We start from the raw sequence: 17,953 nt of genomic DNA on the forward strand, positions 1-17,953 counted from the left end.
TCGTGCCTACCCTCAAGACAGTGATTTTTTTCTTTTTTTTTTCTTTGTGTGTGTGCTGTGAAGAAAAAAGGAGGAGAAGGTGAGGCGAGGGAGAAAGATGCCGGCTGGTCCTTTGAAATGTCTCTGTTTTTGTTGCAAGCTGCTGGCAGGCAGGTTGGTTGGATGGTTGGTGGAGAAGGGGGGGCGGCGTGGTGGTGGTGGGGGGTGCTGGTGGGTGGTGATGGTGTTGAATACACAGTGAGTGGAGGGAAAAGAAGGGAAAGGAAAGATGTTAGAAATCAATATTAAAGTGCGTTCTCATGCATCTGAAGACTGGGTAGTCATGAGACAGGGGGACTGCTCACTTTGCTCCTGCTGAGATGGCCTGTGGCTCTGTTACAGGGCCTCACGACAGGGCTACGGACAGGAAATGGTAATAACTTATAATATAATTCAGCATTCATACTGTACGGACTTTCATCACTGCGTGTTTTTCCCCATAACAAATTATACTTGTAAAATCAAAGACAGGAAATCTGTCATCTTTATGTTTGATGATGATGTTTGATTTTATGACTTTTCAGAATGGTTCTCAGCTTCATCCTTTTCCTATATCTATTACCTTGTTTGTCGTTTATTCTCCATTTTCTTTTGTGCGATACCCAGTGGAGTTGATCAATAATGACTATATTGACTTAAAAATGACAGATAACACTATATTTTTGGGCTCAATATTCATCACCAGGACATGTGTTTACTCTTTTTCCTTATCTGTGTATCCTATTTTGTAATATTTAAACAATTTGACAGAAAAAGAAAAAAAAGAAGAAAAAAAAAGAAGTGTGTTTCATTTAAAGGGACTATGTAGAGTTTAAAAATGTTAAAATTATGTATTTTCCTCAACCTACATGTTCCAGCAATGTCCTAAGGTGTAGAATGAGCCCAGACCTATTCACCACAACTGCCTCTAAAATCCTGCGCTGTCACTGAAAAAGTTGTTACTTCGGATACGAATTGCCGTCATGCACAAGCTTAATATAGAAGGTGCAGTTATGCAGTATGACCTGAGGTGGCAGTAGTGAGTATAAAATGGCCAACTTGCATCTAGCCGCTTTAAGTTTCATGTCAACACATGTGCTATTGACAATATGTTAAAAATGACTTTTAGAGCAAGGGAAAACTGAGATCCATTTCTTTTCAAGTTGGTTTCCGTGACATCAAGTGATCCTCGATACTATTGTGTATCGTAATATCCTACTTCAGTGCCTGACCGTTTTGGCTTCTCTGAGTGAGAGAATCCTGGAACCACTGAAGCAAGTTTATCCTGCTGTGCTATTGTTTTCTCTGTGATTCTTTAGATCACAGATGAACACCCTTTTGATTAGATTAAGTGAGTAAATTCATGATGTCGTGGGGGGCCCCGTGGGATCTTTGGATTGACAGGGGGGGGGGGGCGCGACGTGCTGGACTTTGGGAAGGGCTGTTCTAGGTCATTAGGTCAAAAGTGCTTGATTAACGCACCTCTACATGGCTTTAAGGTTGACAACTGTATCATAATTTAAATTGTATATTGTCCTCTTTGGTTCTGGCTAAACACAGATTGTAACACATTTTTCTGTGTTCAAAAAATCGGTAGACGAAGATCAAAAGGAGTCGGTTTAATGTTGTAACAGTTATGTAGGAGTGGAACAAAACACAGAACCACAGGGACTGCTACACTGCTGCTAAGAGAATTGGATGCTGTATAGAGCCTTTCAGAATTATGGCCTGTGTTGCCTGCTAAACCACACATGTTGAGCCAATCTGTTTATTGCAGTGACATTTTTATTGCTAAAGTAGGCAGACAATGTCATGGCACGGCCTTGTTGTTGAAACGGCAGCGATATACTGTGGTATAACTATGGCCTCTGCTGCTCCAGGAAACTATAGCTCATCAGCAGAGTTGATGTTCAGAGGCAAGCCAGGTTGGTAGCAGTATCAGATAGATGGGCCAGCAGCTTGGCACTGCTAGTTTTAACAAGCTGATAGGCAAATCCCTCTCTGGTTAAAGATTAACCACTCGCTAGAGCTGCCACTGCATTATCTCTCTGTACTGTCCGGGGCACACAGGAGCCAAGAGGATTTGCTCTGTGTGTGTCTGCAGTCAGTTCACTCAGCACAAGGGTGGAGCTGTGCGTGTGTGTGTGTGTGTGTGTGTGTGTGCGCGTGTGTGTGTGTGTGTGTGTGTGTGTGTGTATGTATGTGTGAGAGACTGTAGAGTTTGTGATCGGCTTTACTCACAGTGGGGTGTTAAAACTATGTGTTTACTATATGCCATTTAACAGTCAATCTGCTTTGTGTGTGTGTATGAGAGGGAGAGAATGTGTCTGGGTTTTCTTGTAATTTACATTCCTTTTTTCTCTCGGCTTTGTTTTGACTGCCCTCAGGGTGTAACAGCATGCAAATAGTTAAATGCATGCTCCAGGAAGCTCTGCATGTAACAGATTCCTTTAACCCTTGACTCGTCATCTGCTCTGCCAAAAGAAGCACCTCATGATTCTAGAGACCTTCACAAAGAGTTGAACCCTTGCTAGAGCTCGAAGCCGTTTAATAGCTTTATCTTGTAGTGGTATCAGCTCAAATCTCTTTTGTGTATCACAGGATTAAAGGACAGTGACATATGCTACTTCATTACTGGAGGGCTTCCTCTGTTTAACGGGTGAACAGTGCCATCTGCTGGATATACCCAGTATCTCAGTCTGGGGATATATTGTAAATGTGGGCAAGGTGGAGGTCTTCTGAACACTCCTAAGAAACACTCATTCTGGGCTCGCTCACATATGTTGCAGTTACTACCACAAAAGCTTGTCAGTGTTTATTTGTCAGTGCTACTTGCCTATTGTTTATGGCATGTTCAGATACTCATTGAAGGACTTCACTGGGCAGTGAAATGGTTTTCTCAAGCCAAAATGTCATGATCTTTGGCAATTTGCCGGCCACCTTATGGCCTAAGCTCCCTAAGATAATCGCTGTCCTTATCTTCGCATTTGCACACTCGCTGCCGCTGTTCTGTGAAAGGTTGCGAGTGACTGAAGGAGGAAATGACTAAAGAAAGCATTCATCACACCCCGGCACTGATGGACAGGATGGACAAAGAGGAAGTCAAACCCACAATCCTCTGCCCCCAGACTCTATTACACATTAGCACCCTCCGCCCTGATAACAACACCTAGTACAGCGTTGATATGAAGGGCTGAGAAAGTAGAAGTGGACGTAATTATAACTGATTGGATGAATACTGGCTGATTGTCTTAAATGAATGCAAGTTCATTAATGGACATGCTGTAAAGCTAAGGCTCTGGTTTTACAATCTTTACTTGACACAGGTCAGGACTTGCCCTTCTTCCTTCCTGTCTTCTTCACAAGGGAAGGGCATTTTGCATATTTAACCTCCCCTTTCTGTCCATGCATGCATGAGCACAGAGACACGTTGCCTGTCTGTCGCTCCAGCAATGGGGTCAGATGTGGTGACCGACTGCCTGATCTGCCTCCCCCTTCTTGCTTCCCCTCCCCCCCTATTCCCCAGCTCGCCTTGGCAGGACATGCATGCCTCTGTCTGTTATCTACAAATGGCTGAGGAATTATAGGTTGAGAGTGAGGAGAGCCAGTGAGGTGGGGGGCTGAGGTCATGTGACATCGCAGCAGCTGCTAGGCTAAGAATTTCTGTTTTCTCACTTAGAGAGTGAGAGGCAGAACAAGGCGGAGAGAGATAGGCAGCGTGTGTGGTGTGTTGCTTTGTTAGATAAGCTCCAAACGGTCTTTGTGGCACGAGAGAGAGGACGGCAGGCGGGCAGCAAGGGGAGAGAGAGGGCGGACAGCCAAGCGGGAAAAAGGAGAACCGGGCAGAGAGCAGGACCATGGTGTGCGTCCTGACCGCGGCCGCCAGTGTGAGCTGCGCCTGGTTTAACTTGGACATGCAATGGTGGGGGACTGAGCCGGCTCCTTTCCTTTGTGCAGTAAGGCACTTCCGCCACACATTTTATCTCTGAGGGGGGTCAGAGCGGCTGCCAGGTCTCTGGATGTGTGCCTCTGTGTGGATCTGTCAGATTACATGTTTGTCTGTCTCCACTCTGTTAGTCGCCCTGGGCAGAGTTTGTACAGTATGGAGTTACAGCCTTTAGATATGTGTGGTATAGCTCTGCAGCAGCTAGTCTTTGTGAAAAGTTTCTCTTCAGGGAGTAAGAGAACTTGCTCTTTAGCTGACTTTCAAGCATGTGTTTCTTTTCACTGAATTGGCACTTTAAAAAAACAACAACTGCTATACACTGTCTCATTTACTCCTTTATTGACCTTTTGCTGGGTTCATTTAGAGTGCATCAGAGCAGAGCAGAGCACAGAATATTGTAAAAATGTTTGACTCTTTTGCAGTCATTGGTGTACACTAAAGGCAACACAATCTTTTAAAGCCTCCTGGGTTAATCCAGATCTAATACTACTAATCCAATTGTACTATTTATTTGTGCCACTAAGGAGATCTCCTTTCTGTATAACTCTGTAGCAGTTTTTTTGAGTGTTCCCCAAATAGTGTGTCCAGTTGTCATGTATAATGTCACTATTGTGAACAAGCTATTCCAGTCTGCTCCTAAACTGTCCTCGGAGCCGCTCATTTGTACGTCTTTTGGCTAAGTGTGCACTGCAGTGCTATCACACACCGTTCTGGCATTTAGGGCTTCCACTGACTGAGGGGCTGTCAATGTGGTGTCACCTTTCACCACACACAAGCACCAACACACAGGAAGGACAGCCATCTGAAACTCACCCATCAGACAGTTGCATCAAATCATTGCCTTAAGTGAAACCTCAGTGACTTTGAGTTCAGTAGGGGCGTAGGGCTTCCATTTATTTTGGTTTAGGCTATGCAGAGGAGGCACAGTGGCTTGAAACGGTGCTGGGCTGATCCATAAACAGATTTTTATATAATCTTTACATAATTAATCTACTACATAAAATGATCTTGTAAACTAAAGCATGCTTACTTGCCGGGTGGCATCATTTGCAGACGGACAGACAGGCTGGAGCTTTCTGAGGGAGGAAAGGCTGACCTGGCCTCATAACCTCTCAACTTTGACCCTGAGGCGTACCACCAAAGCCCCTCACAGCACCAATCCCCATTCACCCCAGCTGTCACAAACATTCAGTGGCACACTCTGCTTGTCTTTCAGAAATGGCATGCAAGCTTTTGTTTTGTCCGTTTCAAGATTATTCAAGATTAGGGCCAGGTAGTACTAGTACTCAGTCACAACTGCCGGCCCAAGCACAAATATTTGAGTAACCTCTTGATTTACTTCACTGTGAGTGAATCTGGAAGTGACAAACGCTTCATGTTTACAGAGTTATTTGCGTTATGTATTCTTCACAAATATTAGGATTTTTGTATTATTCGATGTTTTGTCTGTCCTGTTATATCAACAATAAAACATTTATGCTCAGACAGTTACTCAGTTCTCAAGTACCATTTTCACTTCATACTTTATTCCTTGAACTTGTGTAATTATTTGGGTCAATACGTTTTAACTTATCTCCTCTAGTAAATGTGTCGGGCCTAGTTATTACACGATGAGTTGCAAAAGACTCACAAGTCATTGAAATACTATTATTCTTTCTTTCCAGGCATGAGCCATGAGCCAAAGTCACCATCATTAGGAATGCTCTCCACGGCGACCAGAACCACGGCGACGGTCAGTCCCCTCACCCCGTCGCCGCTCAATGGCTCCATCGTAGCCAATGGAAGTCCAGCCGCACAGTCAACGCACTCGGGTTTTGCTGCAGCCCTCCGTAAACTGGCCAAACAGGCAGAGGAACCTCGAGGTAGAAAGAAAACACATCTCTCATTTAATGTATTTTATTTGTAGCATGCTTTGGCGGTAGTCACAATCCACTTCACCTACACACACACACACACACACGCACACACACACACACACACACACACACACACACACACACACACACACACACACACACACACACACATACACACACACGACCAGGGGCACTTAGTTCAACAAGTCAGTGTCAATACAGAAAACCAGCCATTTTACTCTATATACGGTGAGTGTGCTGTCATTGGTCACTATAAAGGCTAATTTACTGGTTATTCTTTAGTGAAGTAATAGATAAACATCATAAAAGATGTCAAACCAGGGAAACAGCAATATGTTGAATATCAATGTGTGATGTTCTGGTGAAAAATGTGAAACCTATCATACGCACTTCTGCTCTTTTTTTTGTGTGTGTCTTCTGAAGGCAGATTATGTGTTGAGAGACGATGTCGCAGCTATTTAACCGCTTATGAGGGTACTGTGTCTATGAGTGTCTTTTCCAACCAGGGACTATAGAAATAGGTCAAAAATGCAACAGACCTGCTGCTCTTCAGAGGGTTCCTCCAGTCTAAGCTCTCAGTAGACTTCGCTCTCTGACAGCAAAGGGGACTCTCAGAATTTGCCAGTCGACTTTGTGTCACTGATGTTGCCTCACCAAATAGTTTAGGCTATTTTGTTTAATGTTTTGTGCAGTAAGCCTAATGGAGTAAGATAGGTCATGCCTCCAACTCATTAAAAAATCACTTTGAGTAAAGAGTTATGATGTTTGAAAGCCCCAATTGAGTTATTTACTATCCATACACCTGGAACATAATTTTCCTCTAATTTGTTAATCTCAAGGACAATGATTTTATTTTTATTTTTTCATGATCAAAGTATTTATTTATTTATTACATTTTTGTGTCTCTTGTTTTTCAGCGATTCAAACATTATATTGTTCAAAATATTGTATGCTGCATTTTGTTTTTCTTGTCCAGATTGTTGAGAAAATAGGCTTCCACACTGAATGATTGAGCTCTTGCAGCCTCAGTCATGTTGTTATTTTACATCAGTTCTCTGCATGACGGAGTGTTCCTGTCTGTGCCTTTGTCATTTGACACACTATATCATGTACTACACAACTCTACTGTGTTTACCAAAGAGGCTGGTAACAGGCTGCTAGTCTCATTTTAGACTGTCTGGTTGCTCACTGGTGAACACAGTAGTTTAGTTGATTCTGGCTTAGAGATTCCCGGGGTCTGGGTGGTCAGAGAGGCACGTATCTCCAACCACCTTGTCTGCTCAGCCTGTATTTATAGGCAACAGCCCTCACACTCATCCTAACACACCCACATACGCAAACAGTTGTCTTTGCAACTTGGTGAGCTTTGCGCACCCTCTGCGTGCTGCAGCCTGCTGTCCTTTCATTAGTGACTGTGACTCAGATAGCTGCTTGGTTTCTGCCTTCTAAAGTATTGCTGTTTGTAAGTACCATGACAGTGTCATAAGACAGAGGAATTAGCTGGGTTGAGCACCAGTATCACTGGCACCGGCTGATTTAAGACCCTGAACATGACTGCTGTTTACACACCCACACAGGCCTCCACACACATTGTCACTTGACTGTGCCTGGTATAAGGAATAGTCCTGTGTATGTTAAAGACACAAGCTGATACCTAATGAGTATCAAAGCAGTGCAGGGCCACACTCTTTTCACATGTGCAATTGCATGAATGTGCATGGATCACCACTGGCACAGCTAACAATAAGTCTCTAGATCCTCACTGAAGTCTCTTCACATACTCTGAGATATACTGGATTGAGGAAACAGAAGTGCATAACTGATGGCAGAAGCAGACTGGAAACAAGAGAAATCTACAGTAATTAGATTTGCAAGCGTCCAAGGTGTTTGGCACATTTCATAGCTCTGTTGTGAATGAGGCCTGTGTGTATGTGTGTGGCCGGAGGCTCCCCTTGTTTCTGGGATCCCATTGCATGCTGGGACAGCAGGGCACTGTGTGTCTGACCCCTCCATCTGGAGGCTGCCTGAAGCCACATTGCACAGTGTGTGCATCTTCAAGGCAAAGCCTCCGGGCAGTGACTGTCCTGGAACACTCCACAAGCCTCCATACCACAACCCACCTTTTATTACACGGGTCACTCACTCATCCATGCAGCTTTCAGTGTGACATTGAGTGTGTACTGTCAGGTCAAGTAGAGAGCTCCTCTTATTTTCATCCGCCATCTTGTATTGTCTTCCTCTCCCACTCTGGCAAAGCAACAAAGTGCTCCTCTCCCCACCCCCACGCTCGATGCAGATTACAGGCTTTGTGTGGTGTTGTCAGTGCGTGGCCAAGACTGTAGTAGCAGGTGTGTGTGTGTGTGTGTGTGTGTGTGTGTGTGTGTGTGTGTGTGTGTGTGTGTGTGTGTTTGTGTGTGTTTGTGTGCACGTGTTGAGGCTTGTGCAAGTGCATGCTGCTGGGGTGGCATATGGATGCAGGGTTGGCTGGGCACTGCTATGCACACCAGGTGTGAAATGGACTGTTTAATTAAGTGCTGATGTTGTTGTAATGCATGCTGGAAGAAGAGGAGAAGGATGGAGGAGCAAGGGTGGTGTGTGAAGGGGTTGGATATGTTGGCAGAGAGGACTAGTGCCCCTTCTGCCTGGCACGACTGGAGCTGGCATCATAGTGCTGCTCTGGAGGTTGTGCTGGTAAAGTGGTAAAGGTTTATTATTGGCCATTTGGCATAATTCTAAATCTGTGTTATCATCCTCCCCGCTGTATTTTTACAGCAAGAAAGTTTGGGTCAGTGCTGTTATTCATGCTGGGTTACAAGGTGGCATTTGAGAGAGCTCAGTTAATTTCCTTGGAAAGCTGTTGTTTGTATCTTTTGTGTGTGTTTGTGTAGTGCACATGTGTGGTTTAGCTTGAGCGGTGAAGTGTGGAGGCAGGCTGGGGGAGCAGGGCTGGTAATAGAAGAGACGATAGAGGAAGGAGCTTCACATTAATCACCAGCAGCTTGGGACTGACACAGCACTCCACCTCTTTTATCCCTTTCTCTCCATCCTCTCACTCCACACACCTCAACACATCAACCAAATGACATCAGTGCTAATGAAGTACAGTTTGAGAGATCATGGGCCTATTTTAAACAAGGAGGCCAAGAGGAAAGCTGTGGTTCTTCCGGGACCCTGTGAATAGACAAGGGACAAGCGGGGCTGTGCAATTTCAATTATTTAATCCACACTAACAAGAATAACATGATACAGAAATAACACTAGCTTTGATGTGTAAGAGTTTCCTCATATTCTATGGCCTGAAGCAGAATAATACAAGTAAATAATAGTTTACCGCATTTGTTTACAAAAGTGAACATACTTGATGTATAATATTGTGATTTTTGTGTGTGTGTATTTTTACATTGGTTTACACTGTGTAGTTTTATGTGTGTGTAAATAAGCAGTCAGAATCATGTCCGAAGACTCATAGAAGCTATCAGCGAAAAGAAAATGTCTATGTCTCTTTTATTTGCATCTTCTCCTTACCTGCTCTCTTAATTATTTAGTCTGCCTTGCCTTTTCCTCCAGACCTCTGCTGATACATGGAAAAGAAGGAGAGCAAGAGAGAGAGAGGAGGGGGACACTAGAGCAAGGCAGAAGAGGTCCGTTGCTTAGCAGTGGAGCATCACTGTGATCACCCCCTCCTCTCTCTCTTGTCTCCGCAGCCTTATTTGTGCCCCTGGCCGTGTGTGTGTGTGCACACGGATGTGTGTGTGTGTGTGTGTGCATGCGTGTGGAGTGAATAGGCTGTGACACTGGAGCTGTATTAAGTGGTGCTCCATTCCCCTGGCTGAGTGGGCTGCTATTGATTGGCCTAGTCTTGCAGGGTAGAGTAATGGCGCTCTGAGGTGAGGGGGAGAGGATTAGGCCACTAATTGCCATTGTGCGGACAAGATATAGCTCAAACCCCACCCTGGCCTTACCACCCACTCACGCATCTGTAGCCCTTATCATTTCAGCTTCCCACCTCCAGCTTCACCTCATAGCTCCTTTGCCCTTCCTCTGCTTCTTCCTTCCTAGCGTCTACTATAATTTAATGTCACATGTCACATCTTTCCTCACACTGTATGTCATGTTCTGCGTAAGCCCCCAGCTTCTGCCGATGGACACATGTATTTTCAGATTTTTTATTCTGCAGACCAACCTTGTATTGATGTTATTTTGTCATCATTTAGTGAGATTACTCAGAGCAAAGTGTCAATATCCTGACCATATCTACCAGAAAGTTGTCTATTTGGTAGGTTACGTTTCCATGGAGACCATAATAGAGAACACAAGAAGGGGTCAGAGAATACCTTTATCATGTGTTCATATATTTTACACCTTATTGTGGGTTTAATACCACTGAATAGTTTGGTCTTGGTTTATGTGAAAATGGAGCAGCATGTTGAGGGCTTCAAAAAAAATTTAGCAAAAAGTGAAAAAAACAAAACTTAAAAAACATTAAAAATGAAAGTGGGTATGTCTGGATGTAGGAACTGGGAAACAAACTTGTGTGATAGATATTAATGGGAGTGTATCATCTATCATCAGCTTTAGATAAGTAAATGACCATCTATGACCAGATTGGGACTCTTGTGCTGTAGGATGTCCCTGATGTGCTAAGATAATGCGGCACCATCACAGTGCCAGGAAAATGCCATGTGGCGGATTTTACCAATGTCTGCATGTTCAGTGCCGAAGGCTCACTGAACGTTCACTGTGGTTGAGCAGTGTTTCTTTTGGTATACAACTTATATCAGAGCTGTCATTTCTTAATAGTACCCTAATAATAATAATAATAGATTTAATTTATAATGCACTTTTCATTCAAATGAATGTCAAAGTGCTACATTTAAAACACTATAAAACAACACCAGATTGACACTTAAAAGCTTTCCTAAATGAAAATGTCTTAAGTTCAGCTTTAAATGAGTCCAGACTCTGCACTCCTCTTAGCTCCACGGGGAGGCTATTCCAGAGCCGGGGTGCAACTGAACAACAGGCTCTGTCACCCATGGTTCGGAGCTTCGCTTCCTGGAGGAGACAGCCACTGGATGATCTCAGGGTGCATACTTAGTATATAGTGCTATCCAGTGCTTAATTTGTAAATCAGTATTGTCAGGAACACTTTTGGTCTGATGTGATGGAATGGGGGAACAGGCCAAAACATTTATATCACCATTATATCAGATATATTTTTTGCCGGATCCTCCTAAATATTTCCCGAAACCTTTACCCTGAATTTTTTTTTATTGGGGAAATGCGTTCCCCCAAACGGGGGATCAAATTAAGCACTGGTGCTATCCATTTCCATCGCTGTGTCTATGTTCTTATTACGTGCTACTATACCCTCTGTCCTGAGTTAAAAACTACAAGTCTTGTTGATTTTGGTAATAATCCATATCTTTTGTCTTTTGTTTTAGGGGCTTCTTCCATCAGCAGTGAATCCTCTCCAGTGTCATCCCCAGCCACTAACCACAGTTCTCCCGTCAGTACGCCGAAGAGGGGTCCCCTTGGTCCAGGCCCGGTGCTGGTTCCCTCGGTTGGTCACAGTGTGCCAAACACTCCACCTGTAGTGACCATTGCTCCAACTAAAACAAGCAACGGCCTCTGGAGGAGTGAAAGTCGCCAGGTACACTCTCTACCTTTGCATTTACATTGCAGTTGTCTCTTTCTTATTTTCTTACATTACAATGAAATGCCTGCATGAAACTGGAAGTCTAGCTAAGCTGATAGACTTACATGAATGCTCTTTTTGTGAAGCTCTTGAGGGATTATAGGAATCTATTGCTGGCCTGAGCCCATAGCGTTGCATTATGTTTTTGACATATGTGTAAGTGACATGCATTGCTGGCGGGTCTAAGCATGCCTGGGTACACTTTTCTCTCCTATTTGTTAAATATTGATAATGTAATGGTCTCAATGGCACGCATCATCTGGAATTGTTTAGCCCCTATTTTACTGTTCACCTACCCCTACCCCTGGACCCTGTCCTTCTCAAGTTGTTGCCTTTGGCGTCCAACCAACCCAACCAACTCTCCCTCAGAGCAGTCAAGTACATCATCACCCCAACACCCACTGTGTCATATAGCAGGGTCAGAAAAGGAGCGAGGGAGCTGCTTGCTTTGATAAGGACTGGATTATGGATTGTGGCCTTGCTTTAAGCCTTCTTATCTCAGCTCGGGGCTAATGGTTGAGGCCAAGCGCATGGCCATGAGCTGCACTGGCAACACGCAGAAACTCTCAGCGACACTTTGATGGTTCCCTGAAGACTGAGAGAAGGAAGATAGCAAAAGGTGGATGACGAGGTCAGCCTTCCTGTGAAGTGTGAAAGCACTGCAGCAGCTGCCCACCTTTCTCTGGCCTCCCCTTTCTCTGACTGTAACTGAGCTAGTATGAAACAACTATTCACTTAAAGTGTGGAAGAGAAATCATTTTAGATTTTAGGGTGTAATGTCATGAAGTTTCCAAGTTGTTGTTTTTTTCATAGGGTGTTGACTGGCAGGCCAGTGAAGGGGGGGAGACTGGTGCTTTGGTGTTTTGCTTTAATGACTGTTGGAGTCTGCTCCCACTGCCTGTAATTGCTTTTTAATTGGCTATTTGGAATCATGTCTCCATCTGAGAAGTTTAAACGAGCACTCTACAATGTACAGGGTCTCCCACAAGTACTGGGAGGTTACAGGGCTTTGCCATTTCGAGAGTGTGTATTGGTTGGTGCCCAATAGTGATGATTAAAAAATTAAGCAATAAGCATAGTTTGAGGGATCGATGTCCTGTTTTTTTTTTTGTATTGTACTCTGTTGACACAGTACAGAAGATGCTGTAATTCTGTTAAATCCCTAGTGTCAACACATTATAGCATTCATGTCAGAAAGACTATTTTTATACACTATTCTTCGTTCCCTTCCTTGTGTTGTGCAGTACAATGGTTGTAAGTTTATCTTCTAAGTGCATTTGTAGGTAGCAAAGAGAGGCAAAAGTGCCTGTTATGTGCTCCTACTCCCACAGCAGGTTGTCTTTGAAGCTCTCAAACAGGGCGTGTGCTGCTGCTAACTCTGTGTGTTTGTTGTGTTTGGGGTAAGTGAGGGTCAGCAGAAGGATTTCTTTTGTGTTTTGGGTTTATTTGTGCAGTGGTTACAGTTAGAGTATCCTACTAATCCAATGGCATCCCTCCAAATCAACTAAATTTGTTTATTTAAAAAATGTGTATAATTGTATCATTAAGTATCGTTCTTATTGTTGATACCAGAGTCCGTGTTGTAAAATCCCCAGAGAAACTTCAACTGTAGCGAGAAGCGAGAAACACATTTGAAACTACTGCATGTCTTTAATTGTAAACAGAAACAACAGGAACAATGACAAAAGCTCACTATGTGTCTGTGCTTAGGCTGATTCGGGGCCCCGTGGGCCGAGCAGAGAACGCCTGGCTCCAGAGGGCGCTCTACCCCAAGAAAAGACTGGACACTCGGTACCAGCACATCTCATAGGAAACCCGTACGCCTTTGGACTGCCTCCTGGCGCTGTCATGCAGGATTCACGCTTTCAGCCCCTTAAGTGAGTTACACACTATCAGATTGTTTAGTTTGTTAAAAAACCTTATTAGAGGGCATCGTCAAGGATATACAGCCAAATAAAAAATCCTGCAAATCATGAAATGACATTATTTGTGGATATCAGCATTGTATGAATGTTTGCTCACCTCCTTGCTGATCTTTCTGTTCCTCTTTGCAGCTTGCCTCGACAGTTATCTAATGCAGTGCCCCCTGGCCCTGTGCCTGAAGAGTATCTCCGGGGTTTCCGACCCTATGGAACAGCTGAAGATGCCCTCCGTATGCCCTCATTGCCCTTGGGTTTAGACCCAGCCACTGCTGCTGCAGCAGCTGCCTATTATCACCCAAGCTACCTGCCACACCCGTCCTTTACACCATATAGGTATGCCTGATATCATAATCATTAAATTGTTTTGTTGACTTGGCATTCATTCCTCTGAGAGCACATTGTGCACACCAGTGCATTTGACTGAAGAAGGCTTTGGTAGTGCTTACACTACACTCAGCAAAAAGCCACCACCTGACCTTGGATTTGCTGTTTGTTTTACAAGTTAATTGGCTGTTGTGTATTTTATTAATGAATAAAATGCATTACACTCCAAAAAATTGCTTTAATGTATTTAAATACATTAAAGCAGTAAATACAACAAGATCACACCCCATAACCCATAACTATACTCTCAAATGGTTTCAATGAAAAAACCCTATAGTGTAATGCACAGCTGATTTTTGAGCACATGTTATTGAACTATAAACTGACACATATGGATTCTTTTTTTTAGGATGGATGACCCCTTCTGCCTCTCTGCTTTGAGGTCACCTTTCTATCAACTGCCAGGAGGGGGAGCTTTACCACCCATTCACCCTTCAGCTGTACACATGCATCTACCTGGTGTCCGCTACCCTGGAGACTTCACTCACCCTTCACTATCAGCACTGCAGTCTGAGAGGTAATACCACAGCTCTGTCAAACCTTTTACATTTAATTTTGTATTCATTTATTGACTGAATTCTCTTTCATGTTCACCCATTTTGCAGACTTCAGCTGGAGGATGAGCTGCGGCAAAGGGAGAGGGAACGTGAACGAGAGCGTGAAAAAGAAAAGGAACGGGAAGCAGAGAGGGAAAAAGAGAGGGAAAGAGAGAGGGAACGGGAGAGAGAACGAGAGAGAGAGAGGGAGAGAGAGAGGGAGAAGGAGATGGAGAGGGAGCGGGAAAGAGAGCGGGAACGGGAGAAAGAGAGGGAGCGAGAGAAGGAGCTGGAGAGGCAGAAAGAGAGAGCACTGAGGGAAAAGGAACTGCAAGCATCTAAGGTCATGGAGAGTCACTATGTGACTGATTTCCATAGCCTAAGGGGTCAAGAAGATAGAACTAAGCCTGAACGACTTACTCCAAATCGGGCTGGTAAGTATATGACTCGCTATGCCACACTAATATACTGTGCTTGTAAAATGCCATAATGTAATAACTACATTTGGACATGTACCCTTGCCAGATAAAACCAAAGAGCCCGCCCTTCCAGCACCCAAACCAGTTCCCCCGGGAATCCACTCAATAGTTTCACCTCATCATACTGTTCCACATCTCTACATGGGGCCTAGTACGGTTGGGGTTTTGTCCACCATGATTACTCCAAGGACTAATGAGGAAGAGAGGTGGTTGGCACGACAACGCAAGCTACGTCAAGAAAAGGAGGATCGTCAGTACCAGGTGTCTGAATTCCGCCAGCAGGTTCTGGAGCAGCACCTGGATCTGAGCCGCACGGACACAGACCACAGGGCAGATTCACACAGGTAAGGGGTTCACCTTTCCTATTTTTGGTTTAGACATACTCATTAGGTGGTATATCTGTAGATTATTCTGTAGTTCGGTGCATCATGGCCCTCTGGATCCACAAATCAAATATCAAATAGATAACATTATTACTTGAACATTATCCTACTGTTTTGTTTTGTTTTTTTCAACAGATGCATACATTATTAATATGTTATGAATATGTTTCTACAGATCTATACCAAATCACCATGAACCAGGAAGCCGGGATCTCCATGCTCATTTAGGTGCTCCTCCACCTCTCATTTCTCCCAAACCCCCTCTGTTCCAGCGTGAACACCACCCTCCCCCTCCCACCACACTGTGGAACCCTGCATCACTGATAGAAACCTCATCAGAGTCCAGACGCAACCATGATCCCTCAGTGATAGGACACTATGAACGGCTGCCCCCAGGGCCCTCAAAGTATGAAGACACAAGTCGGAGGAGAGAGGGGGGTATAATGGACAAGTATCCCCCAATGAGGTGTCCTCCTGGCTCTGAGCCTAGCACATTCCTCGCTGACTTAGAAAAATCTACCCAATCCTTTTTTAACCAGCAGAGGGCGTCATTGCCCCTGGCAAGCCAGTATGAATTGGAGGGAGCCATTAAAAACAAAAACATTCAGGGGCACAGTAGACTGGGCCAAGCCATAGGCATAATCTCCGGCTCAGCTGTGGGACATGTAGCTTCAGTCGGGACGGGTCCAGATATGACACTCATATACGACGAGTTCCTTCAACAGCATCGAAGACCTGTCAGCAAACTAGACCTGGAGGAGAAGAGGAGGAGAGAGGCCAAGGAGAAAGGTTCATATGTGCACTTTTCATTACAGTATTTTTAGTCTATTCAGAGTAGATTGTCAGTAGAGTAACGTGTATGTGCTTTAGGTTACTACTATGAGCTGGATGATTCATATGATGAAAGTGATGAGGAGGAAGTGAGAGCCCATCTCCGCAGAGTAGCAGAGCAGCCGCCACTCAAACTGGATGAATCCAACGAGGTAAAATATCCCCCCTAAATGCAGTACTTTTTTTCTGTATAGTCTAAGACTCACCACATTTTGTTTTATCTTCGAACAGAAAATGGACTTCTTAGGAGTAGTTGGGCTGACTACAGTGGGCCGCCGGGACGAGGCTGTGCAGCAGAAGAGAAGGAAACGAAGGCGAATGCTGAGAGAGCGCAGTCCTTCACCTTCTGCATCCCAACTGAAACGTACCCCCCCTCCACCTCAGCTCTGCACACGTTTCACCCCAGAGGAGATGGACCGGGCACCAGAGCTCGAGGATAAGAAGCGATTTCTGAACATGTTCAGATTGTCACATGTCACTGTACAACAACGGAAAGGTAAAGAGGGCACTTGTTTATGTTCTTGCATTCTTGACAAATGAGTTGATCCCTAATTCATCATTAGTTTAAAAATATCATGTTATTGATGATGATATAGATACTAATACTTCTTTCTTTTTTTCTTCTAGATAATGAAAGGGTGACAGAGCTGCTTCAAGCTATTAAAGAAAAGAACATAACCTTGGACAACATCAGACATTCTTCTCATCCACTTTGTAAAAGCCCTTCAGCACAGATCTCTGGTGAGAATGGCAATTTACAATAAACATTCTGCAGTTTAGCTCTCAGTTCCCTTTATTGGGTGTATTAATAATAACTGTGAACATAATTACAGATTCCCAGCTTCCTGTTGAGTCAGAACACCTTGTCAGCGTCAGACCCCATAGTCCTACCATACCTTGCCCAGCATCTCCCAGTGGCTCCTCCAAATCTCATGGGGACACATTAAGACCAAAGGAACCCCCTTCCCCAGCTGTCTACCCTGACAAGTCCCGGGGGTCTGGTGAGGCACCCATCCCGAAGAAGAACTCTAGCCTGCTGAACAGCTTGCGGCCTCCTCTATCCCTCCAGGCTAAAGAGGGCATTCACAGCATCAATGGTCACACCAAGCCATGGGACAGTTTCACACCTGAAGAGTTTGCTCAGCAGTTTCATGAATCTGTGCTTCAGTCTACACAGAAAGCTCTACAGAAGCATAAAGGTATACAACCAACTTCATGGAGAATATTGTGGTTTGGTTTATCTCTCAATAGCACTGACAACAATGATGGAATTACACCATAAATGCAAGAAAATCTTCAGTTCTGACTGGACACATTTTATTTTATTTCTAGGTGCTGGCTCAGGATCAACAGAGTCGTCCCACCTCCTGGAGACATCTGTCCATTACAATATACCTGAGCTGCAGGGCACTCCAGGAAGGCCACCACTGCCTCATTCACAGTCACACACAAACTCCACGTCCCGCGCACTCACACAATCGCAGCCAAATGGGCAGCATTTTGCTGGATCTTTACATCGGGATACCTCAGGGAGAAGGGAGAACATATCTGATCCAGAAGACTCTGAGGAGGAGGAAGAGGAGGAAGAGGAGACATCTGCGTCCAAGTGGCAGGGGATTGAATATATATTTGAAGCATATCAGGAATATGTTGAAGGTATTTAGATGTGTTTAAGTTCAACACACTTTGCGATGTTATATCAATTTTATATTATGGTGGAATATCAGACTTTTGTTCTCTTTTCTAGAGCAAACTGTGGAGCGCCATGTATTGGAAAACCAGTGTCGGAGATTAGAAGCTCAGAACTATAACCTGAGTCTAACTGCTGAACAGTTGTCCCGCAGTATGGGGGTAAGAAATAATCCTATTGCTAAGCAAA

The 17,953-nt window shown here is 44.3% G+C and overlaps 1 protein-coding gene across 3 annotated transcripts in view; it reads left to right on the plus strand.

Annotated features, from left to right (window-relative positions):
* The window catches only part of gse1b (Gse1 coiled-coil protein b), a 111,090-nt gene that overhangs the window by 90,858 nt on the left and 2,279 nt on the right, over nucleotides 1–17,953 (plus strand). For all 3 annotated transcript variants that reach the window (XM_079554949.1, XM_079554950.1, XM_079554951.1), the window contains 14 exons: nucleotides 5,629–5,826; nucleotides 11,286–11,494; nucleotides 13,250–13,416; nucleotides 13,594–13,794; nucleotides 14,195–14,362; nucleotides 14,451–14,815; nucleotides 14,907–15,204; nucleotides 15,419–16,032; nucleotides 16,114–16,226; nucleotides 16,306–16,570; nucleotides 16,702–16,815; nucleotides 16,908–17,273; nucleotides 17,407–17,730; nucleotides 17,822–17,925. In XM_079554949.1, coding sequence (XP_079411075.1) covers nucleotides 5,629–5,826; nucleotides 11,286–11,494; nucleotides 13,250–13,416; nucleotides 13,594–13,794; nucleotides 14,195–14,362; nucleotides 14,451–14,815; nucleotides 14,907–15,204; nucleotides 15,419–16,032; nucleotides 16,114–16,226; nucleotides 16,306–16,570; nucleotides 16,702–16,815; nucleotides 16,908–17,273; nucleotides 17,407–17,730; nucleotides 17,822–17,925 — 3,506 coding nt within the window. The remainder of the gene's footprint in view (nucleotides 1–5,628; nucleotides 5,827–11,285; nucleotides 11,495–13,249; nucleotides 13,417–13,593; nucleotides 13,795–14,194; nucleotides 14,363–14,450; nucleotides 14,816–14,906; nucleotides 15,205–15,418; nucleotides 16,033–16,113; nucleotides 16,227–16,305; nucleotides 16,571–16,701; nucleotides 16,816–16,907; nucleotides 17,274–17,406; nucleotides 17,731–17,821; nucleotides 17,926–17,953) is intronic.

This window comes from Gobius niger (genome assembly GCF_951799975.1).
Source record: "Gobius niger genome assembly, chromosome: 4".
Taxonomy (NCBI): domain Eukaryota; kingdom Metazoa; phylum Chordata; class Actinopteri; order Gobiiformes; family Gobiidae; genus Gobius; species Gobius niger.